At 50.5% G+C, this 19,775-nt stretch overlaps 1 protein-coding gene and 1 long non-coding RNA gene across 3 annotated transcripts; one reads left to right on the plus strand and one right to left on the minus strand.

The window, feature by feature from the left end:
• Window positions 1–243: 243 nt before the first annotated feature.
• POPDC2 (popeye domain containing 2) lies at window positions 244–19,498 on the minus strand. Of its 2 annotated transcripts, none has more exons than XM_038582938.1 (4): window positions 18,482–19,498; window positions 13,870–13,978; window positions 7,555–7,997; window positions 244–988 (listed from the first exon to the last, which is right to left on the minus strand). In XM_038582938.1, exons 1-4 carry the CDS (start codon window positions 18,970–18,972, stop codon window positions 982–984), a joined length of 1,050 nt encoding a protein of 349 aa, XP_038438866.1. In that variant the 5' UTR covers window positions 18,973–19,498; the 3' UTR covers window positions 244–981. The 2 variants fall into 2 exon arrangements, with proteins under 2 accessions (XP_038438866.1, XP_038438867.1); XM_038582939.1 differs by having other exon boundaries at window positions 7,511–7,997; window positions 18,482–19,490.
• Window positions 1,861–15,528, plus strand: LOC119867335. The gene is made up of 3 exons (XR_005383367.1): window positions 1,861–5,237; window positions 11,826–12,013; window positions 15,008–15,528. It is a non-coding gene; the product is annotated as an uncharacterized LOC119867335 (long non-coding RNA).
• Window positions 19,499–19,775: the final 277 nt, after the last annotated feature.

Raw genomic sequence — 19,775 nt, forward strand, 5'->3', positions numbered from 1 at the left:
CGAGTGAAGAAGGCTTGGAGAGGACTCTAGCTCGAGCCATTATCTGCACACGACAGCATGAGAGACTGAGTGAGAACAACCCAGCTGGGCTCACTCAAGCCCCACGTGTATCAGAAAAATAAAAAATAACTGCAGGTTACCATTTCAGGTATGAATGTTACATGACAATAGATAATAACCACAATATGTGTTGAAGTATTTAGGGAAAAAGTAAAATAGAACGTGTTAAATTTATAAATCCACTTTAAAATATTTAAGGAAATTTAATTGACTGAGTTTGTTCAAGTCCCCCTAAAAACTACTGTTTAATGCTAGGGTCCTGAACAGAACCAGGGATTTGGAAGTTGAACTTGAAAGCTTAAGGGAAAACTAGGTTTTTAAATATCCACTTCTATAAATTGAATCTAAATGGGAAAAAACAAACAAGCAAACTTCTTGGCTAGTTGACTTCAGAGACCCTTTCAGACAGTTCAAAGAAACCACATAGGGAAAAAAAACAACTGAGCGATTTATTGAGTGGCTACTCAGTGTCACACCATGTCTGAGGTGTGTTACCTAAGTCAGCTCATTCGATGCTCACAACCACCCTGTGGGATGGTTTTCATAAATCCCAACTTTACAGGCGAGGCTCAGAGAGCCTATGTAACTTGCCCAAAATTCTGCAGTTAGTGGAGGATGGAATCAGTGCTTTTGCACTTTGGGGTGCCTTCTCCTGGAAGGACAGCTGGTGAAGGTAAATTTCCACAAGTTGCTTGGGGCCCTTGGTGTAGCTGTAGTGCCAGAGTCTTCCGTGTCTGCTCCGACCTGGCCAGTGGGCCTTCCAGTGGGTAAGACCGGGTGTGCACTCAGTGACCCTCCTGTGAGGATTAGTATGGCCAGAGAAAAAGATAGTCCGTGGATCCTTAAAGTCCGGGAGTGTGGGTTGGAGCCAAGGGGGCCTGTCTCCTGGACATAGCTTGAGAGTAACTGTGGAGAGGACTTCTAGAAGCTGTGGGAAAAAAAAGAGGAAGGATTTCAGTGCTGTGTCTCCAGGTAGCTTGCCTAACTTCACAGGGTTCTTTACAGTTTTGTTTTCATTTTTTATTTTATTTACTTATTTATTTATTTATTTATTTATTTACTTACTTACTTACTTACTTACTTACTTACTTATTCATTCATGAGAGACAGAGAGAGAGAGAGGTAGAGACATAGAGGGAGAAGCAGGCTCCTCGCAGGGAACCCAACATGGGACTGGATGCCCGGACCTGGGATCACACCCTGAGCCCAAGGCAGATGCCAACCACTGAGCCACCCAGGCATCCCCCAATTTTATCTTCTGCTAATTCCCAACGTATTAGCTGCACCCAATGCCTGCCACGGTAGGGCCAGTTGTATCTTTGAATCATTTCATGCTAGAGTATTAGGATAAACCTGCTTTGAAGTTATTTAGTCCAACCTCTCGTTTTACAAGGGAAGAGGCCAAAACATCCACGCCTGGGACTTCCTTTTTTTTTTTTTTTTTTTAAGATTTTATTTATTTATTCATGAGAGACACAGAGAAAGAGGCAGAGGGAAAAGCAGGATCCCCACAGGGAGCCTGATGCGGGACTCGATCCCAGGACCCCCGGGATCATGACCTGAGCCAAAGGCAACACTCCACCGCCGAGTCACCCAGGTGCCCCTCCTGGGGCCTCCTATGAAGAATCTATGGAACTCAACTTCCTGTCTGGCACTACCGAATGAGTTGCCAAAAAATCTGTATCACAAAATGATGAGTTTAATAAGGCCCCTGTCTTTTATTTTTACAAAGAGGGGGTAGGTAACTGAGGCCTGTAGAACACAAGTAGGAGAGCAACGAGCGGGCACGGGTGGCAGGCGGCTGGGCTCCCGAGGGCCGGGAGGGAGCGGCTGCCTCAGCTGAGCGCACCCAGCACGGGGCCTTGGCGGGCAGTGGTGCCACCACCCAGGGAACCCGAGGCCCCGGGGCAGCTCCTGCCAGGCCACGGTCAAGGGCACGTTTTCCGCTCCAGGAATCTTTCCAGGGGTCCTGTGAGAAGAGTTGTGACCAAACTGCCAGCTACAAACGGACGTCAGAGCCCCCAGAGAGAGACACGGAGCGTGGCGGGTAGAGTGTGAACCGGGTGAACGGAGTGTGAAACTGTTGTCTCCTCTGAGCCAATAAAGGACACAGGTGAGGGACTGGCCAGTTCTTGGGTCCTCGGGGACTGAGGAGCTCGTCACGTGTGTTTTCTTTGGGTCACCACCTTTTTGCTGACCCTTTTGTTCTTAGGGGCCTCTGCCACTTGCTGCCTCCCCTGGAAAGCCAGACTGGGGGAAATAAGAGGGAAAATCAAGGGACGCCTGGGTGGCGCAGCGGTTTAGCGCCTGCCTTTGGCTCAGGGCCTGATCCTGGAGACCCGGGATCGAGTCCCACATCGGGCTCCGTGCATGGAGCCTGCTTCTCCCTCTGCCTGTGTCTCTGCCTCTCTCTCTCTCTCTCTGTCTCTCATAAATAAATAAGTAGAATCTTAAAAAAAAGAAAAAAGAAGGAAAATCATGTACCTCTGACAGAGGGAGAGGGAGATTGCCAAACCATTCCACACACAATAGGATATTGAAATTCCTTACACATCCATCCAGCACTTTACAGATTACAAACTACCTTTATATTCGTTATCTCAACTACTCCTCACAGCAACCTGCCAAGGGAGACAGAGGCTACCTGTCTACCTATGAGTAGGTATGAATTATCTATGAGACCATTAGTCCCGTTCTGCAGATGAGAAACTGGTCCTTATGGTGGTTAAGCGGCAGAACCAGAGTCTGACCTCGGAAGCACAGAATCATAGCATCACAGAGTTAGAAGGCACCTTCACAGCAGTAACCCAGGGCATCCTTCTCTCAGAGCCTGAATCACCTTATAAGGTTTCTGAGATTTCCTCTTCTTCTTGCTTGGCCTCTTCCAATGGTGAGAAACTCACAATTCTTTGAGGCAACCCATTATTAACACTGAGCAAAGCCCTTCTCCTTGTGACATTCAGCTCTTAAGTCATCTCTGCCCTCGAGAACTGTACCAAAGGAAGGCAAATTCTAATTCCCCTTCTTTTTGAAATTTGGGGTTATCACTCTTGCTCATCTCTTCCAGGTTAAATACCTGCACTTCTTTCTCCTGTTACTCATGATGGTTCATGATGTAGTTACTGGGTACAGTGCCTGAAATATATAGTAGATACTCAAATGTCTGTTGAATTGGTTCTCTGGCCCTTGGTCCTGTGCTCCTTCCCTGACCACAGTTAGCCCCCATGTTGTAATCTGTTTCTCATTTGCTTGTTTATTTAAATAATAGGGAGAAAGACACCATCATATGGTTTCTACTTTCGAATCACAGAGTTTTCAGAATAATTTGAAAACATAATCAAAACTGTCCAGATTTCAAACAGCTTTTAATTAATTTGCGCTAACAAGACTTGTTCTCTGACTTAATTGCTCATTAGAGAGTTGAATTCACTGAGCATCTCCTGTACATAAGACGCCACACGGAGCACTGTGGAGAGTGTCCATGTAATTAAAACCTGTAGTGGAGGCCGGGTTAATGTGAGGTCTGACTGGAAGACCCTGCAGGAGTGTATCATGCAGTAGTGCTGTTTTGCCCATTAAAAGAAGCAGCATTCAATTCTAGGGCACCACCAGATGAAAAGCCAGGCTCTGTCTTCCAAAGACAGTTCCAGTGGAAGCCCTGACTATTTTTAGCTGGTCTCGGTGTGAGAAACAAGCACCCGTGTCAAAGTGCTGAAGCTGTGTCATTCTCAATGAGGCAGGATGCAGCCAGCTTCGTGCCTCTTACATAAGCGCTGTGCCAGGACGAACAGCAAACAATCCTGGTAAGTCAAGAGCCAGGGAACAGAGGGTGAGTCGTGCCCTGCGTGTATAAAGGAAACCAGAGTCAATGGCTCCCCATCGCAAGGGACTATGCTTACTCATTAAAGTAATAACCCTAGAAGGGTTTTGATGGCAAATAAGTCAAACCAAGCACCTAAACACACAATTCCAGACAAGGCTCTCTGGTTTAAATTATCCCACTATCACAGACTGGATTGAAAGCCATTTGAAATTTGTACAACTTGATCAGGTTTTCAAGTCGTTCCCAAAACTCTGTGGTTTGGAAGTATATGTTTTTCCCATTCTATTACCTAAATAAACAAATGTTTAAAAACCTACTCTCTTTATATCGCCAGTGCTAATACTTTAGAAATGGAGTGATATTAGCCCTTTTCTCCTCTTGAGGTTCACAAAAAGCTGCATTTGCAAAGGGGTATTTCATATGATAGTCTTAAGGGCAGAGGAGCTTCGAAATTGAGTGGTGACCTCCCTTCACACAGAACATCTGCTCTGTCATCACATGGGAGGTGATAGAGTCTTGACAGGTACAGCATGGAGGGGACTTCGAGTCAAGTAGGACCCTCCATTCAGCAAGGAGGAGGACAGCCCTGAGTCAAAAGAGAAATTGTAGCGAAATATGGCAGATGGTTCTTACTGGAGGACACTTGGATGCCCTGGAGCCTGTGCCCATAATACTACTGACTGTGCTTTCTCTTTTCCTCTTCAGAAGAACTCATCCATGGCCTTCTTACATAAACCCAAGGAGACCTTTGGGGGCCAGTTGGTCCAACACACTCAAACGAAGAAAGTGAGATTAGGCGAGGTTGTGTGGTTTGCAAAAAAAATAGCAGACCCAGACGTAGAAGGCAGGACTGCAGCACCCAGTCTGGCCCTCTTTCTTGTTTATCATGCTGCCTCCTGATGTCTGGGAAGATTCACGCAGTGAATGTGTAGCTGCCCACAGCTGGGCGTTTTCACCCCTTCACTTGAGTGGTTTTATCTACAGGTGGAGGGAGAGGTACCGATCTCAGAAGAGTATGGGTTAAAGACCGAGGTGGGGGTGCAGGGTAGTTTAGGAGGGAGAATAGACAGAGCGAGGCAGGAAAGTGGGGATAAAAAGGAAAAGAAGGTACTAGAGCAATACATGAAGAATAAAATGGGGGACGTGTAAGGAACAAATACAGAGAGGAGAAATTGCCTGAGAAGAAGAAGAAAAGGACTTTTTTCTAATTATGAGCAGCAAACTGAGGCAACCCAGGACCGAAAAGAAGTCAGAAAGAGGGAAGAAAGAAGAGCAAATGGAGCCAGGGAAAGAGAAGGAAACAGGGAGATCGTGAGAACCCCAGGAGCTGCGTGGGCTGAGTGTGTACAAGCAGGTAGGCTGGACCGAGACGGGGTCCGCGGGGTGAAACCCATAAGTGTGGATGGGGGGCCTAGTGGGACGGTGGGAAGGGCGCCATCAGAGTGGCCGGTGCAAACGGGGGAACTCAGCATGTGATCGCAGGTCCTGGGTAGATCCATGGAATTAGTCCAGAAGCCCCCCAACTCTGCTTCTAGGGACCCGGGGACTATAGGAGACGACAGATTGCGAGTCTATAAAGCAAGCATTCTCACCTTTTATCACCCGCCCCCCGCCTCTGTCATTTCCACGACTTGTTTGACAAAATCTACAGACATTCACTCGTTCACCTCGTGTCCCCTGGAAACCTTCCTCACTGGGCTAGCTTCTTGAAAGGTGTGTCAGCACTTCCCAAAGGACCATGGGTCCCTTAGGCCCCTGTGCCACACACGCACTTGGAATCGCCTCCCCAGTTGGCAACGGTGGGATTTTCCTTAGGAAAAGCCAGGCCCCACCATGGCTGGGTGGAGTCCCAGAGGAGAAGGTCACAGCGCTGTGAGAGCAACCAGGGGGAAGGTGAGAGCAGTTTCCCAGAACTACTCAGTACAGCCTTTCTAGGACATTCTCCTGAGCTGTGAGGGAAATCCTGCCCTTCCTTTTTATGTTTTTTAACTTTTTTAAAAAAGATCTTATTTATTTATTTATTCATGAGAGACACCGAGGGAGAGGCAGAGACACTGGCAGAGGGAGAAGCAGGCTCCATGCAGGGAGCCCGATGCGGGACTCGACCCTAGGACCCCAGGATCACCCCTTGGGCTGAAGGCAGCCGCTCAACCCTTGAGCCACGCAGGGCTCCCAAATCCTGCCTGCCCTTCCTGTTAGGCCCTCCCACATGGTGCCCATCCACCTCACACAGGTGTGTGGTTTGTGAGGGGAAAACCAGGCAGGCCGTGTGACCCGTATGATCAGAGTGACCAAGCAGCACCCAGTCCTCTGGCTGAACAAGAAGCGTACTCTCCGCTGGGCAAGAGGACAGCAAGGTGGGCGATTTGCCTCCCGGGGTCATCAGCCTGTATCACAAGCCCCTTAGAAGGATATGATTTTAACAGAGATCGCTGCCAATCCCAGCTACAGAGCGGCTGCTTTCCAGAAGCTACCTTTAGGCTCGCAAGAAACTGAACCCATAGGAGTTAGAACCGTGTGAGCTTTCTTCCCCTTTAGACCCAGGCTACAAACGGACTCCCCTTGAGCCCTAGCGAGCTAGGCCTTGACTGCTCACACACTGGCGACCAATTTAGTGACCATTTGCTTGCTCAACATGTCACCCAGCCCCCTTTCCAAAGTGCGAGGACACTTAATAAAAAAGGCGTTTTTAAAAGGATCCCCCTCATGCCTTGCATGCACCTGGATGGAGCTCCCCCTGCAAGGTTGAGTTAGGCCACCGAGGGGACGGGCTTCACGTGGGGGTTTTGCCCTTGCAATGGGAGGCCTCTGAGGGGACAGGCTCCATGTAGGGGTTTTGCCCTTGCAATGGGAGGCCTCTGAGGGGACAGGCTCCATGTAGGGGTTTTGCCCTTGCAATGGGAGGCCTCCAAGAGGACAGGCTCCACGTGAGGGCTTTGCCCTTGCAATGGGAGGCCTCTGAGGGGCCGGGCTCCATGTAGGTGTTTTGCCCTGGCAATGGGAGGCCTCCGAAGGGACAGGCTCCGTGTGAGGGCTTTGCCCTTGCAATGGGAGGGCTCTGAGGGGCCAGGGCTCCACGTGAGGGTTTTGCCCTGGCAATGGGAGGCCTCTGAGGGGACAGGCTCCATTAGGGGTTTTGCCCTTGAAGTGGGAGGCCTCTATGTAGGAGTTTTGCCCTGGCAATGGGAGGCTTCTGGAGGCCAGACTCCAGGTGGGGGTTTTGACCTTGCAATGGGAGGCCTCCACGTGGGGGTTGCCCTGGCAATGGGAGGCCTCCTCCACCTAGGGGTTTTGCCCTGGCAATGGGAGGCCTCTATGTAGGGGTTTTGCCCTGGCAATGGGAGGCCTCCGGGGGGACAGGCTCCACTGGGGGTTATGCCCTTGCAGTGGGAGGCCTCCGGAGGCCAGACTCCAGGTGGGGGTTTTGCCCTGGCAATGGGAGGCCTCCACGTAGGGGTTTTGCTCTTGCAATGGGAGGCCTCCGGGGGGACAGGCTCCACGTGGGGGTTGCCCTTGCAATGGGAGGCCTCCCCGTGGGGGTTGCCCTGGCAATGGGAGGCCTCCCCGTGGGGGCTGCCCTGCAAGGCGGGCTCGGGCCCAGGCGGCCGCCGCCTGCCGAGTACTTACGCGGGCTGGCGAGGCCGCGGGGGGCGCCCGGGGGCGGCCCTCACCTCATGTACTCCCCGTCACTCCTATAATCCATGAACGATTCTGATCCCGACACCTCCTCAAAATCCTCCAGCACCAGACTGGCGGAGTCCTCCCCCAGGAGGCCGCTGTCGGGCCTGGCCCCGGCGCGGGGCGGGGGCGCGGGCGGGGGCGCGGGCGGGGGCGCTCCGCGGGCCCGGGGCTCCCCGGGGGCCTTCTCGGCCTCGGGCCCGGCGTCGGCGGCCGCGGGCCCCAGCACGTGGTAGAGGCTGGGCAGACGGATGTCAAAGCGCAGCCCGAACTTGGCGAAGAGCTTGTCGTTGAGGGCGTAGAGCTTCTCGGAGATGTCGTAGCCCAGCAGGGCCGAGAAGAGCTGGCAGGTGTACCGCTCTTTGGTCAGAAGAAGGTGGAGGCTCTTCCGCGGCCAGGAGATGTAGCTACAGGGGGTCTCCGCCGTCAGAGTGACCTGAGGGCCCGGAGGAGAGAGCGGAGGCCTCATTAGCACCCCCTTAGACAGGCAGGGGCTCTGCAAACAGCTGCACTTGCGGGGAAGAAGCCGTGGGAGCCGCGCCCTGGCCTGGCCTGGCCTGGAGGGGGTCACATCCTGAAGGGGACCTTGCCCCTGCCCTGGCTCCAGCCCCCGCTCTTTGGCCTCACTCCCTGGAGCTGCAGCTTCACACCCGGTCTCCTCAGCTCTCACATTTCTTATTTCTCTCTCTCTCTCTTTTTTTTTTTTTGCGATTGCATTGATTTATTTATTTATTTTTTTAATTTTTATTTATTTATGATAGTCACACACAGAGAGAGAGGCAGAGACACAGGCAGAAGGAGAAGCAGGCTCCATGCACCGGGAGCCTGACGTGGGATTCAATCCCGGGTCTCCAGGATCGTGCTCTGGGCCAAAGGCGGGCGCCAAACCGCTGCGCCACCCAGGGATCCCTGCATTGATTTATTCATGAGAGACACACACACACACAGAGGGGCAGATACACAGGCCGAGGGAGAAGCAGGCCCCATGCAGGGAGCCCGATGTGGGACTCCATCCCTGGACCCCAGGATCATGCCCTGGGCCAAAGGCAGAGGCTCAACCGCTGAGCCCCCCAGGCGCCCCTCAGCTCCACATTCTGTGGTCCCAAAGCTGACCCCCTTCAGGGCCGAGGGAAGTTCTGAGCCTGTTGTGAGAGAAACGGGGGCCTCCTCCGGCTCTGAAGCTAGGCTGCATGCTGATGACAGTTTGTTTTGAGAATCAAGAAGGGTAATATATTGCAGGAGGGATTAAGGAAGAGTTGGAAAGCGTCTCAGTCAGAGGAGAGCTCCTGACCAGGCACGCCAAGCTTCGTCACCTGGCCTGGAATTCAGGCCCAGGAAGCTGCTCTGGACTCGGCCATGACAATAACCAGGGAGATGTGACGGCTAAAGTCAGAAGAAGGGTGGAGAGGAAGAGGTGCTTTTAAGAGCACAGAGTCGAGGACGCCCCACTTTCCATTTATTTAGGCACCGAGGGATTTCTGAGCGCTCACTACGCACCCACCATGCAAAGCTAAATTACACTTGTGGGGTAGGTAGGTAATGTGTGCCTGGCATGTAGCAGGTGCTTGATAAACCCTTCTTAAAACGATGATGAGTGGTAAAGCTAGTGTTGAACTAGAAACATGCCTAGGATAGTGAAGGAATAGGGTGTAGAATCACACAATTTTTAATAATAGGATTGGCCACAGTATTTTTTAAAACTGTTTTAAAAAGATTTTATTTATTTATTTATTTATTTATTTATTTATTTATTTATTGAGAGAGAGAGAGAGCACAAGCAGGGTTGAGGGGGCGGGCAGAGGGAGAGGAAGAAGCAGGCTCCCCACTGAGCAGGGAGCCTGACACCGGTCTGGACCCCAGGACCCCAAGATCATGACCTGAGGTGAAGTCAGACGGTGAAGAATCGACTGAGCCACCCAGGTGCCCCACAGCCACAATACTTTAAAAATGAGAAGGCCAGCAGGGCTCACGATGAAGGTTTGTGAATGGAGACGGTGGAGATGATGGTGAGGGTGACGGCAGCTAACATTTATTAGGAGGTGACTGTGTGCCAGGCCTGGTGTTCAATTCTTCACGTGGATTTTCTAACTAAAGGTCGGGTTGACTTCCAACCGTCCTTTATCAGAGATCTTCCATAGTGCTTTGAATTCCTGCCTCGTGTCCCGGAGCCCCACTCCTCTTCTCTCCTCTCTCCTTCTGCAGTACCCCTCGTCCACTTTCTCCGCTCATTTCCTCCTCTCTGCTTCTCGCCCCCTACTCGGTAGCACCAAAGTCAGGCCCCTCAATTACTTCATCAAGGCTGGGATCTGGCTTCAAGTTCCAGCGTCCCCCCTTGACCAGCTGTGTGGCATCGGACAAATCACTTAGTCTCTCGGGACACCCTGCCTCAGGACAAAACCTGCTGAAAGTAATGCTCACAATCTGCCCGTTCCTAGCAGCTCAGTGCGGAGGTGTCACTGGGCGCCGGGCCCCCGCTGCAGGTGCACCTAATAGTAATTCCCAAACAAGAAATCAGAGTCCTGACTCTGAGGCGGATGTACGTCAGAGCCACTCTGGACGTAACCAGGGTCCTTGACACCAAACACAAAGACCTTGGGCATGCTTATGAACGTGATCTTAACTTCTTCCGCCTTAGAATAGATCAGAATCCTTTTTCTTCACCCCCCTTCCCTGGCTAGCTACCACCTCATTAGTTTACCCCCTTTCTCAGCAAAACGCCAGGGAAAGAGTTGCCCGTACGTGGTGTCTCCAACTCCTCTCCTCTTGCTATCTCGGAAACCAACAAGGCTTTGCCCCTCGCGGGCCACACACACTGCTCCTGGTGTGGTCACCGGTGACCTCTAAGCTGTGATGTGATGCCAGTTTTCCTGGTCAATCCTGCTGATTCTCCTTCCTCTATGATACACTTTCTCTTCTTGGCTCGCAGGGTACCCCACTCTCCTGGGACGATCACCTGGCCTCTCCTTGAGGCTTCCTTTGTCCTCCAGCTTCTACACACTAGAGTATCCCAGGATCGGTCCATTCTAAAACCCTTTCTCTCTCTAAACTCACTCACTCAGCGATCTCATCTGATCCAATGGCTTTCAATAACACCTGTGTGCCAAAACTTCCAAATCTGTATCTCAGCCCCACACTACATCCCTTAATTTTAGACAGATATTCAACTGCCTGGGCAGCATCTCTGTTGCAATGTCCATAGATGACGCGAATCTAATATATCCAAACAGGAACTTCCTCTCTTCCCCCCAAACCGATTGGACTTGCAGGCTCCCTTATTTCAGTTGATAGCAGCTCCATCTTTCCACTTGCTCAGACCAAAAGCCTTAGAGGCTTCTTTGGTCCTCTTTCTCTCCCACACACTACATCCAAAGCCTTAGGCAATCCTTTCTGCTCTATTTAAGAAATTTATGTACCAGCCCTACCTGATCTGGTTCCTCATCCATCTTTGACTTACTCTCCTGCTATTCTCTTCCCTTCCTCTCTCTGTTCCAGCCACACTGGCCTCCTTTCTGCACCTCAAACATGCTAGTCTCTCCTGGCACAGGGCTTTGGCACTGGCTCTTCCTGTCTGATATGCTCTGCCTTCAGCTTCTCAGACCTCACACTATCACCTCCCCCAGGTGTTTGCTCAAGTGTCACCTGCTCAACACAATCTTCTATGCCACCTTCTTTAAAACTGCAGCTAGGACCTGGTAGCTCAGTGGTTGAGCGTCTGCCTTTGGCTCAGGGTGTGTTCCTGGGGTCCTGGGATCGGGTCCTGCATCCGGCTCCCCACAGGGAGTCCGCTTCTCCCTCTGCCTGTGTCTCTGCCTCTCTCTCTGTGTCTCTCTCATGAATAAATTAAAATAAAATAGCAACTAGGCCTTCCTTATACCACTCTATTTTTTTACTAGTCCTCATTATCTTTTAACATATTACTTAATTATTCATTATGCCTATGTCTTATTTTTTATCTCCTCTACTAGAATGCGAATTGAACAAAGGCAGGGAACTTCCTCTGTACTGTTCACTGATACGTCCCAAGCATCTTTAACAGTGCCTAGTATACACTCAGTAAACATTACTTGAATGAATGAATGAATAAGTCAAGTAAAGACTACAAATCTTACATGCTGCAAAACAACTGACTGTCACTTTCTCAGGTCCTCTATACAATTCTTCCTCAAAGGTCTTCAGGAAACCTGCATATTGCCTGGTTCCCACATATAGACGCATATGTCTATAGTAAAGTATTGACAACCTTTCTCTCTAATTCTCATTTCAGAGGCTGGTGAAATGGATTAAATGATGTAACATATGGAAAGAGGACTTGTGTCCAGTAAGGCACAGGCTAAATTGGAGACATCATGATGATTTCTGTGTGATGCTTCCTCTGCTATGTTCCCGGTGACTAAGGAGAGGGCCCCAGTGCTGAATACTCCATAAATTCTTATTTAATTGGATCGCTGAGAGGTATGATGGAACATTGACTCATTGGTGGTAAACACGATGAGAATTAAGATTTAGACAGTCACTGTGGATTGTCCTTTTAGTCCTCAAAGACTGTAATCCCAAAAGGCAAGGACAGGGTGAACCTGACATTTACAAAGAGGAAATGAGACTTTATACAGCCAATAGCGAACGTGTGGATCTCATTGCTCCCAAAGGAGGTGCTCACTAAAAATATAAATGGGAGGACTATGACAGTAGCTACATTCCAGGCTGAGAGGCCATCTGGGGTTATAGCCCCTCCTTTTAAGCAGAGCTTAGAGGAGGACACCCGGCTTATCCACCACCTGTTCCTTGGCGTCAGTGTCAGAAACAGAGCCTGGTCTGGCTGGCTCAGGACCTGACTCGGCCCTCCTGGAGGTTAATAGAGGCCTGAAAGAGTTCTCATAGAGAACTGCTGGGCTGGTTTGAGAGGGTGGGTGCATGTTTGGAGTAAGAGGAACATGATCAGTGGAGGTCAATGGCTGGTAGCCGGGCAGTGGGATCGGGATTGCCTCTCAGGGTCTGTCCTCATAGAGCCGGGAGTTAGGGTGGAGCAGAAACAGGCCCAGCCAGGTGGCCCAGCCATGTGTCTATTCTGGGGTTAGCTCATATGCTAGCTTGAGGGACTCCCCCAATAGAAGCAGTAGAAATCACATGGAACCCAGTACTAGCAAACTATCTGGACAGGGGAGTTCCTGTAACGGTGTGTGTGTGTGTGTGTGTGTGTGTGTGTGTGTGTGTGTCTGTGTACTCCACTCTACTGGTGACCTGCTCATTTTAAAAAAGAACAGAACAGAAATAGTAGAGCCAGACAACTTCACTTTGCCACTTTCTAGCTGAAGACTTTGGGCCAAGTGCTTGATGTTTCAGAGCCTCAATTTTCTTATCTGTTAAATGGGGTATTAATAATATCCAATCCAGAGGGTTGTTTTGAGAATCAATAAGGCAGTATAATATTTAGTGCCTGACATATACTAGCCATTCAGGAAACGAGAGCTACAAAGCAGGGAACCAAGGTTTGAAGGATTGGCAGAGAGAAGAGCAGGGACCAAGCAACCAGGCCCCTACCTTGGAGCATGTCGGTGAACGCCTCATAGAGTTCTCTGAGACACCAACTGCCCACTGCCAAGCCAGTTCAGCAAACCCTTATTAAACACCTACTGTGTTCAGGGTACTGTCTTTTGGAGCCTGAGAATAGAGAGGAGAGGAAGCCCAGATTTCTACCTCAAAGGCTTGGGAAAGGAAACCAGGGCATCAGAGCAGAGAGCTATCTGTGCACCAGTCAGCAGAAGTAAAAGGAATGGGAAGCCACACAGCCAGGAGCATGAAGCTGTGGGAATAGAGGCTGATGAGGTCAATCTGGGCAGGCTTCAGAGGAAGTAAGATGCCACTGCCTCATTTAGATGGGGGAAGTGCATTTCAGATAGAAGGTCCGGTAGGGGCCAGCCATGGCCGGTGCAAAGACAATTGGGATGTGTTTAGGGAAGTGCTGGGGGTTCCATTCCGTGTAGCTGGTATGAACAAAAACTGTGAAGGAGGAAGAGGTTGGAGATGTGGCTGGATATCACTAACGGTCTTAGGTTACTCTCTAAGGAGTGTGGATTTTTATTTGGTGGTTGCTGGGGTCACTGGGGTCTTCTGGATATGCTCCGCCTATTAGGGTTAGTCCCTCTCTGCCCCAGCCCACCTCTGCCAGCAGCCCAGGCACTCTTTCCCCAGAAAGAGAGCACTCCCACCACCAGCATCACACAGGCAGCGGTTCAAAGAACAGACGTGAGTGGGGAAAGTGGAGGGGGGCATATTATTGGGTGGCAGTGCCGCCCCAGGCTCCCTATTACCTGAAACACTCCCTCCTCAGAGGGCCGCAGCGATTCCCACTCGGGAGAGTCCATGAACTGGTAAGGAAAGATGTAGTGCAGGAACTGCCCGTCCTGGCTCACACGAACCCTGGCAAAAGGAGAGAAGAGACCATGTGGAAAGAGGGAAGTGGTTACCCAAATCCTCTTCAGTCTAAATTCCATATTTTAAAATGGAAAATGATGGGATCCCTGGGTGGCTCAGTAGTTTAGCGCCTGCCTTTGGCCCAGGGCATGATCCTGGAGCCCCGGATTCGAGTCCCACGTCGGGCTCCTTGCATGGAGCCTGCTTCTCCCTCTGCCTGTGTCTCTGCCTCTCTCTGTCTCTCTCATGAATAAATAAATAAAATCTTTTAATAAAATAAAATGGAAAAGTATTAGGATCCAATAAGGGCTTTTCCCTCCTCCCCTCAGAAAACTCAGCTTCAACCTCTCTCAAGGGTTGAGTTATACAGCAAAGGAGGTGTCTCTGCCAAACAAAGGGAGGCAGATAAAAAGATCTCAGAGGCACACTCAGTGGGAAGGAGCTATTGTTCCTTTTTTTTTTTTTTTTTCCTGGAGCTTTACTGAGTAAATAAATACGCATGGAGTACCTCCCGTGTTCCTGGAGGTCTAGAAAAACAGAGTTGGGTATGATCTGATCCTTGCCTTTAAGGATTTCACAATTTAGTGGAAATCACAGGCACGTACATAACTGGCTGTAAGTCAATGTGTGCTGTTGTGGAACAGGAGACTAGAGGAGGGACAGAGCTTGGTTCCCTTCGAGCGGCAGATTTCTCAAAGATGACATGAGCTGACTTTTGAAAAACGAATAGGATGTTGGGAAGCCAATAAGGATGGGCATAGATGGAGAGCTGGGAAATGCGGTACGGTCACCTGTTTACCCATCGCTGCTCTTCCTCTTCGTCCACGGCACTAGAGTTTTGGGAGGGCTTGCAGCTGCGCGGCTAGACTGCATTTCCCTGTGGCCCCTGCAGCTAGGTATAGCCACGTGAAAAAGCTCTGGCCAAATGGGGTATTAGCCTCCAAATCTGGCTCCTGATGACTACGTGCATGCATACAAATTACCAGAGACCATCACCGATTAATAAGCTATTGCCTTTTATCTGACAACCTAAAGATGGAAGACAGAAGGGGATGTGGCTCTCAAGCCAAGCCAAGGATGTGTCAGCCCATGGTCTCTAATGGCAGAAGCAAGCTTGCTCCTACAAGACCAGGTAACATATAGAGGTAGCCGGCAGCACTTCCCTGAGTAATTAACGGGCACAAGAGAAAATTAAGTGCTGTGCTCTCCTACCTCAGGGTCTCCACATCGTCTGTCCCTCTAGCTAGACCTCGTCCCAATCTCCACTTTCTCCTCAGGTCTCAGCTTAAATGTTCCTTCTTCCAGGAAGTTCCATCTGACTTCCCCCCAAAAAGTTAGCTCCCCCAGGTACAAGCTGTCAGGACACTTGGCATTTCTCCTTGGAAATATGTCTTTGAGCCACCACTACGTCAAACATTAATTATTGATTTTCTTGACAGACAGTGGGAACAGTATTTTTCATATTTTAAAAAATCACCGAATTCTTAGTCCCTTGCACTTTTAATAAATATATTTGGAAGGAAATCCCTGGGTGGCTCAGGGGTTGAGTGCCTGCCTTCGGCCCAGAGCGTGATCCTGGAGTCTTGGGATTGAGTCCCACGTCGGGCTCCCTGCATGGAACCTGCTTCTCCCTCTGCCTGTGTCTCTGCCTCTCTCTCTCTCTCTCTCTCTCTCTCTGTCTCTCTGTCTCTCATGAATAAATAAATAAATAATATTTAAATATATATATATATATATATATTTGGAAGGGGAGGGGCACCTAGGTGGCTCAGTGGGTGAGCATCTGCCTTCAGCTCAGGGTGTGATCTTGGGGTCCGGGGATCAAGTTCTGCATCAGGCTCCCCACGGGGAGCCTGCTTCTCCCTCTGCCTGTGTCTCTGCCTCTCTCTGTGTCTCTCATGAATAAATAAGTAAAATCTTTAAAAATATATATTTTTGGAAGGGGAGAAGTGAGAAAGGAAGGTAGGAATGAGGGAGAAAGGAGAGAAGAAAGGAACACTGAACAGATGAAATCACTTGTGTCACCATAAAAGGGGAGCAACATCTCAAGAAAAAGCTTCTCATACACAGGAAGAGACACGACAAGAGAGAGTGAGGCTGCTGCTGGATACACTCAGTTCTCGGGCAAGGGGTCTGATCACTCCAGCAAACTACTAGGAGTGACATCATTTAAAGTACAACATCTAATGAGCCCACGTGGCTCCCTGAAGCCATTGAAATTGGTATACTGTGCCCTTTATCATGGAAGTCTCTTCTTTCTTCTCGATCCCCTGGACAAGTACTTTCCCCTACATGAAGAGCTTAGTGAGGTGCGAGCTCAGGAGGCTGTGCACGAGACAATTCTGTATGAGAGAAGCTCACCAACAGTAAGCCCAGCTTAACCGGGTGATAAACTTTGGGGAAGTCACTTGGCCTTTCTGAGTCCTAAGAGGGACTAGTCGCATGTATTAAAACAGAAAGGGCATCTGAGGTTTCAGCAAAGAGCTCCAGATAAGAGCCTGCACATGATATGGGGAGGTCTGCACCGGAAGCCCCTATCCCTACCTTCCCCCCCTTCCCCCCACACAGAGCTCTTGTTCACAGCTTGGAGGTGTTTGGTCTATAACCAGCCCAAGCTGCAGTGATTCTCCTTTAAAACTGGAGCCTGGTCATAGACAGGAAGCCTTTTCTCCCAGCTCCAATTGAGCAAAGTTGAGACAAGATGACATTGAAAGATAACAAATAAAACTCTCACTCCAAACCTTGAAAAGCAAGAAAAAAAATTGTCTAATTTCTGACTCGGGTTCTGGATGCCAAGTATAGTAGGAAAAGCCACACTGAGGGGGCAAGCCCACCTCCCCCTCATAGGGAAGCGGTGTGATACAGGTTCATGGCAAATCCATCATATAAAAAAAAGATGGTCAAATAATACAATAGTCGTAATACGCTTCCATAAACGTACACCATACAAGTGCTGTGGGCCTTTCTCCCTCCTGACTCAGTGACCTCCTTTGAACAGAGGAGCTCCGAGCAGCACACACCATCCTGGATCTCCTGAATGAGAACGTTTCTTAAATTGTCTTTATTTTAACCATGGAACTGTCGGTGGCAAACATTTTGGCAACAGTCATAATGTACCTGTACTTACACATGTATTTATTTACAAGTAATTGCATTTGCTTATACTTCAGTTTATTCATAGATGAAATGAAATGTCTCCCCGCAAAATCTCATGGATCATTCAATCCGGGACTCTGAGTCCAAACAAAATCACATGTACACCTAATACTTTTGATTCTACGCAGCAGTACGACACAAGCGCACGCTGTTACTATTGGTAGCCATTGTAGTTCCATCATTATCATTCCGAAACTTTGTGTTTTCCCACTATGTGGTTGGCAGTCTTATCTGGTTCCCCCCCACCCCCCGGCCCCCTGCCACCCCCTTGGAATCAGAGCCTTCTGATAAGATTACTATCTTTTCTATCACCTTCTCCTGGTCTCAAAAAAGCAGGGAAGGAAACTGAGGACAAAGCTTTCGAAATACTTTGCTTGCTTTCACAGAGGCAGCCCAAGTGTATCAGGTTAAGTAATTTAATGTTGGATGCTCAGCCCCATATGTAAGCCCCACGAGGGTAATATTTCAAAGATTCCACAACTGCCTACCAAAGGTACAGCATGGAGCCCCATGGTATTTGTTCAGAGGATGCCAGCCAACGGCCAGCACTCGCGTATAGGCTGATGGGGCATACTCTAATCCTTACGAAGGCCACTTCTGCTAATTTCCGCTGTCACCCATCCTAAAAGACCACTTCTGCTAATTTCTGCTGTCAGCTAGGTATCTGCACCAAATTCTCAGTGAGACATGTGTGGGCACCACTACTCTTCCCTCACTGTGTGGTCCTCAGATTTATAGTACTTGATCACTGGTCTGGAAGAATCTCAACACAACAAATGGGAATGGAAAAGTGGACAAGGAATATTCTCTCTCTCCACCTGGTTGTATACTAAGTGGCTTTCCCACAGAGTTTATATAGGATATCCTCAACATAATTGGGGCTGTTTCCTTGATGCCCTGGCAAGGAACAGCTGCTGTTCCCTTCACATAGTTGGCCCTTAGGAAATCCTGAATACATACAGAAGGAGAAAACCAGCCTTATTGAAATATTCAATTTGTCAAAGCTCCCCGAGACACTGTGGCAGCTTACGCAATGACCTGCTGGTGCGTGTAATACACGTGTGTGTGCACTCATTTTAGACCCAGGCTTAAGAAACCCTCACCCCACACTTCCCAGGACCAAGTGCACACACAGTCTTTCCTGCCAACGGAGAAGATGCCTCATGATCTTGTTTCCTCTTGGGAAATGCTGAGAAAGAGGAACCAAGCCCCTGCTTCGAAAAATCTGTTTCTGTTTGTTTGACTTGCCACATCCGTCCCTCAGTGGAAGGGGCCTCAGAATGGAAAGGGACACAGTAGGAAATGAGAAGCACGGGCGGAGGGGGGATGCTGAGCAGCGACAGAGTAGCTTACCGGCCAGAGAGTAGCAGGGACAGGCGGTTGATGGGCGTCTCGCCCTCCACAGCGTACGTCTGCTCAGTGGCCAGAGTCAAGACCCGCTCCTCGCAGCAGCGAACAATCTCCTTGTACACCTGCAGAGGCACCTGCAGGGGTAGACACAGGGTCTTGTAGAGGACATCGAACTCCTCGGGGAGGGTGTTCTTGCGCAGGCGGTAGGCCAGGTGCGCCAGCTGGAGCACGCAGGCCACTGCCAGCAGGAAGCTCCAGAGGACGATGTCCAGGCCGCAGGCATCAAACCAGCCCCACATCAGGCAGCACACGTAGCCCGTGCCCAGGAAGCCAAAGAGGTAGAAGCATCCATACACCCCGCTGCCCCCCATGAAGCCCAGGAGCAAGAAGCAGTTGGCCAGGTGGAAGACGGCCCCTTCCAGGTCCCGCTTCCAGCCAAGGCACGCGGGGCCCTGCCACGGAGCCTGGCCCGCGGGGCTGCTGTGGGCGCTCATCCTCGGGGCTCGGAGCCTCCCGGGCCCTGAGGCTGTCCCCACGGAGCAAACTGGCAAAACCGGATTAATCTGTCCTCCCAGGGGTCTTGTCACGTGCGGCTTCTGGCCCCCAGGGCCGCCTGTCCTGAGAGGAATGCTTCGGGCAGCTTGGGGAGTAACCTGCAGAGCACGGGACCCTCCATGCAGGATCTCAGGGCTGCCTTCCCCTCCCGCTGTCCCGCAGCAAGGCCCCGGCCCTCTCGGGGAGCTCTGGCGCGCGTCCCCGGCTGCAGGTCTCTCCGGACGGTCCTCGCATTTGGCTCTGGGCAGAAACCCGAATTGTCCTGAGGCAGAGACAGGACGGCGGGGCGACCGCTTGGGCAGGAGGGGTAAAGGGGCCGTCCTGCTGCCCGTTGTCCCCAGAGTGAGGAGAGCCCAGCCTGGAGGCACACTTGTGTTCCATTTGGAATGCGTCTCTCTTGGCACCGGGAGGGAGGGTGACCCCAGACGGATACCATGTTTGGAATTGGAATCCAAGAGGTACTGGCGGCGAGAGAAAACAGGCCAGGCTCGCGGCAGGCTGGCAGAGCGCTTCAGTATCTCCCCTGGGGACAAGGGTGAGGCCGGCAGGGGAGGACAGAGGAACAGTCAGCGCAGGACTTACCACCGCTTCTCCGGCAGGGCCGCCGGGCTTGGAGGGGAGGGCTAGGGGCTCTCCTGAGGCGGGACGCATCGAAGTAGGAAAGTATGGGACTATTACCAGAAAAAATCCTAACAGTGAGAACTGGAAAACCCCGCAGAGGCCTTTATTAAGTCACATTATA

The sequence above is a fragment of the Canis lupus genome, chromosome 33, assembly GCF_011100685.1.
Source record: "Canis lupus familiaris isolate Mischka breed German Shepherd chromosome 33, alternate assembly UU_Cfam_GSD_1.0, whole genome shotgun sequence".
NCBI lineage: Eukaryota > Metazoa > Chordata > Mammalia > Carnivora > Canidae > Canis > Canis lupus.

Bases quoted from the DNA above. Each gene is read 5' to 3' on its own strand.
- POPDC2 (XM_038582938.1), bottom strand. From the start codon at position 18,972: ATGAGCGCCCACAGCAGCCCCGCGGGCCAGGCTCCGTGGCAGGGCCCC. The intron at 13,979-18,481 runs GTAAGCTACTCT...TCCTTTTGCCAG, and splicing joins TCCCTGCTACTCTCTGGCCG to GGTTCGTGTGAGCCAGGACG. The intron at 7,998-13,869 runs GTAATAGGGAGC...CCGGGCCCTCAG, and splicing joins CTGAGGAGGGAGTGTTTCAG to GTCACTCTGACGGCGGAGAC.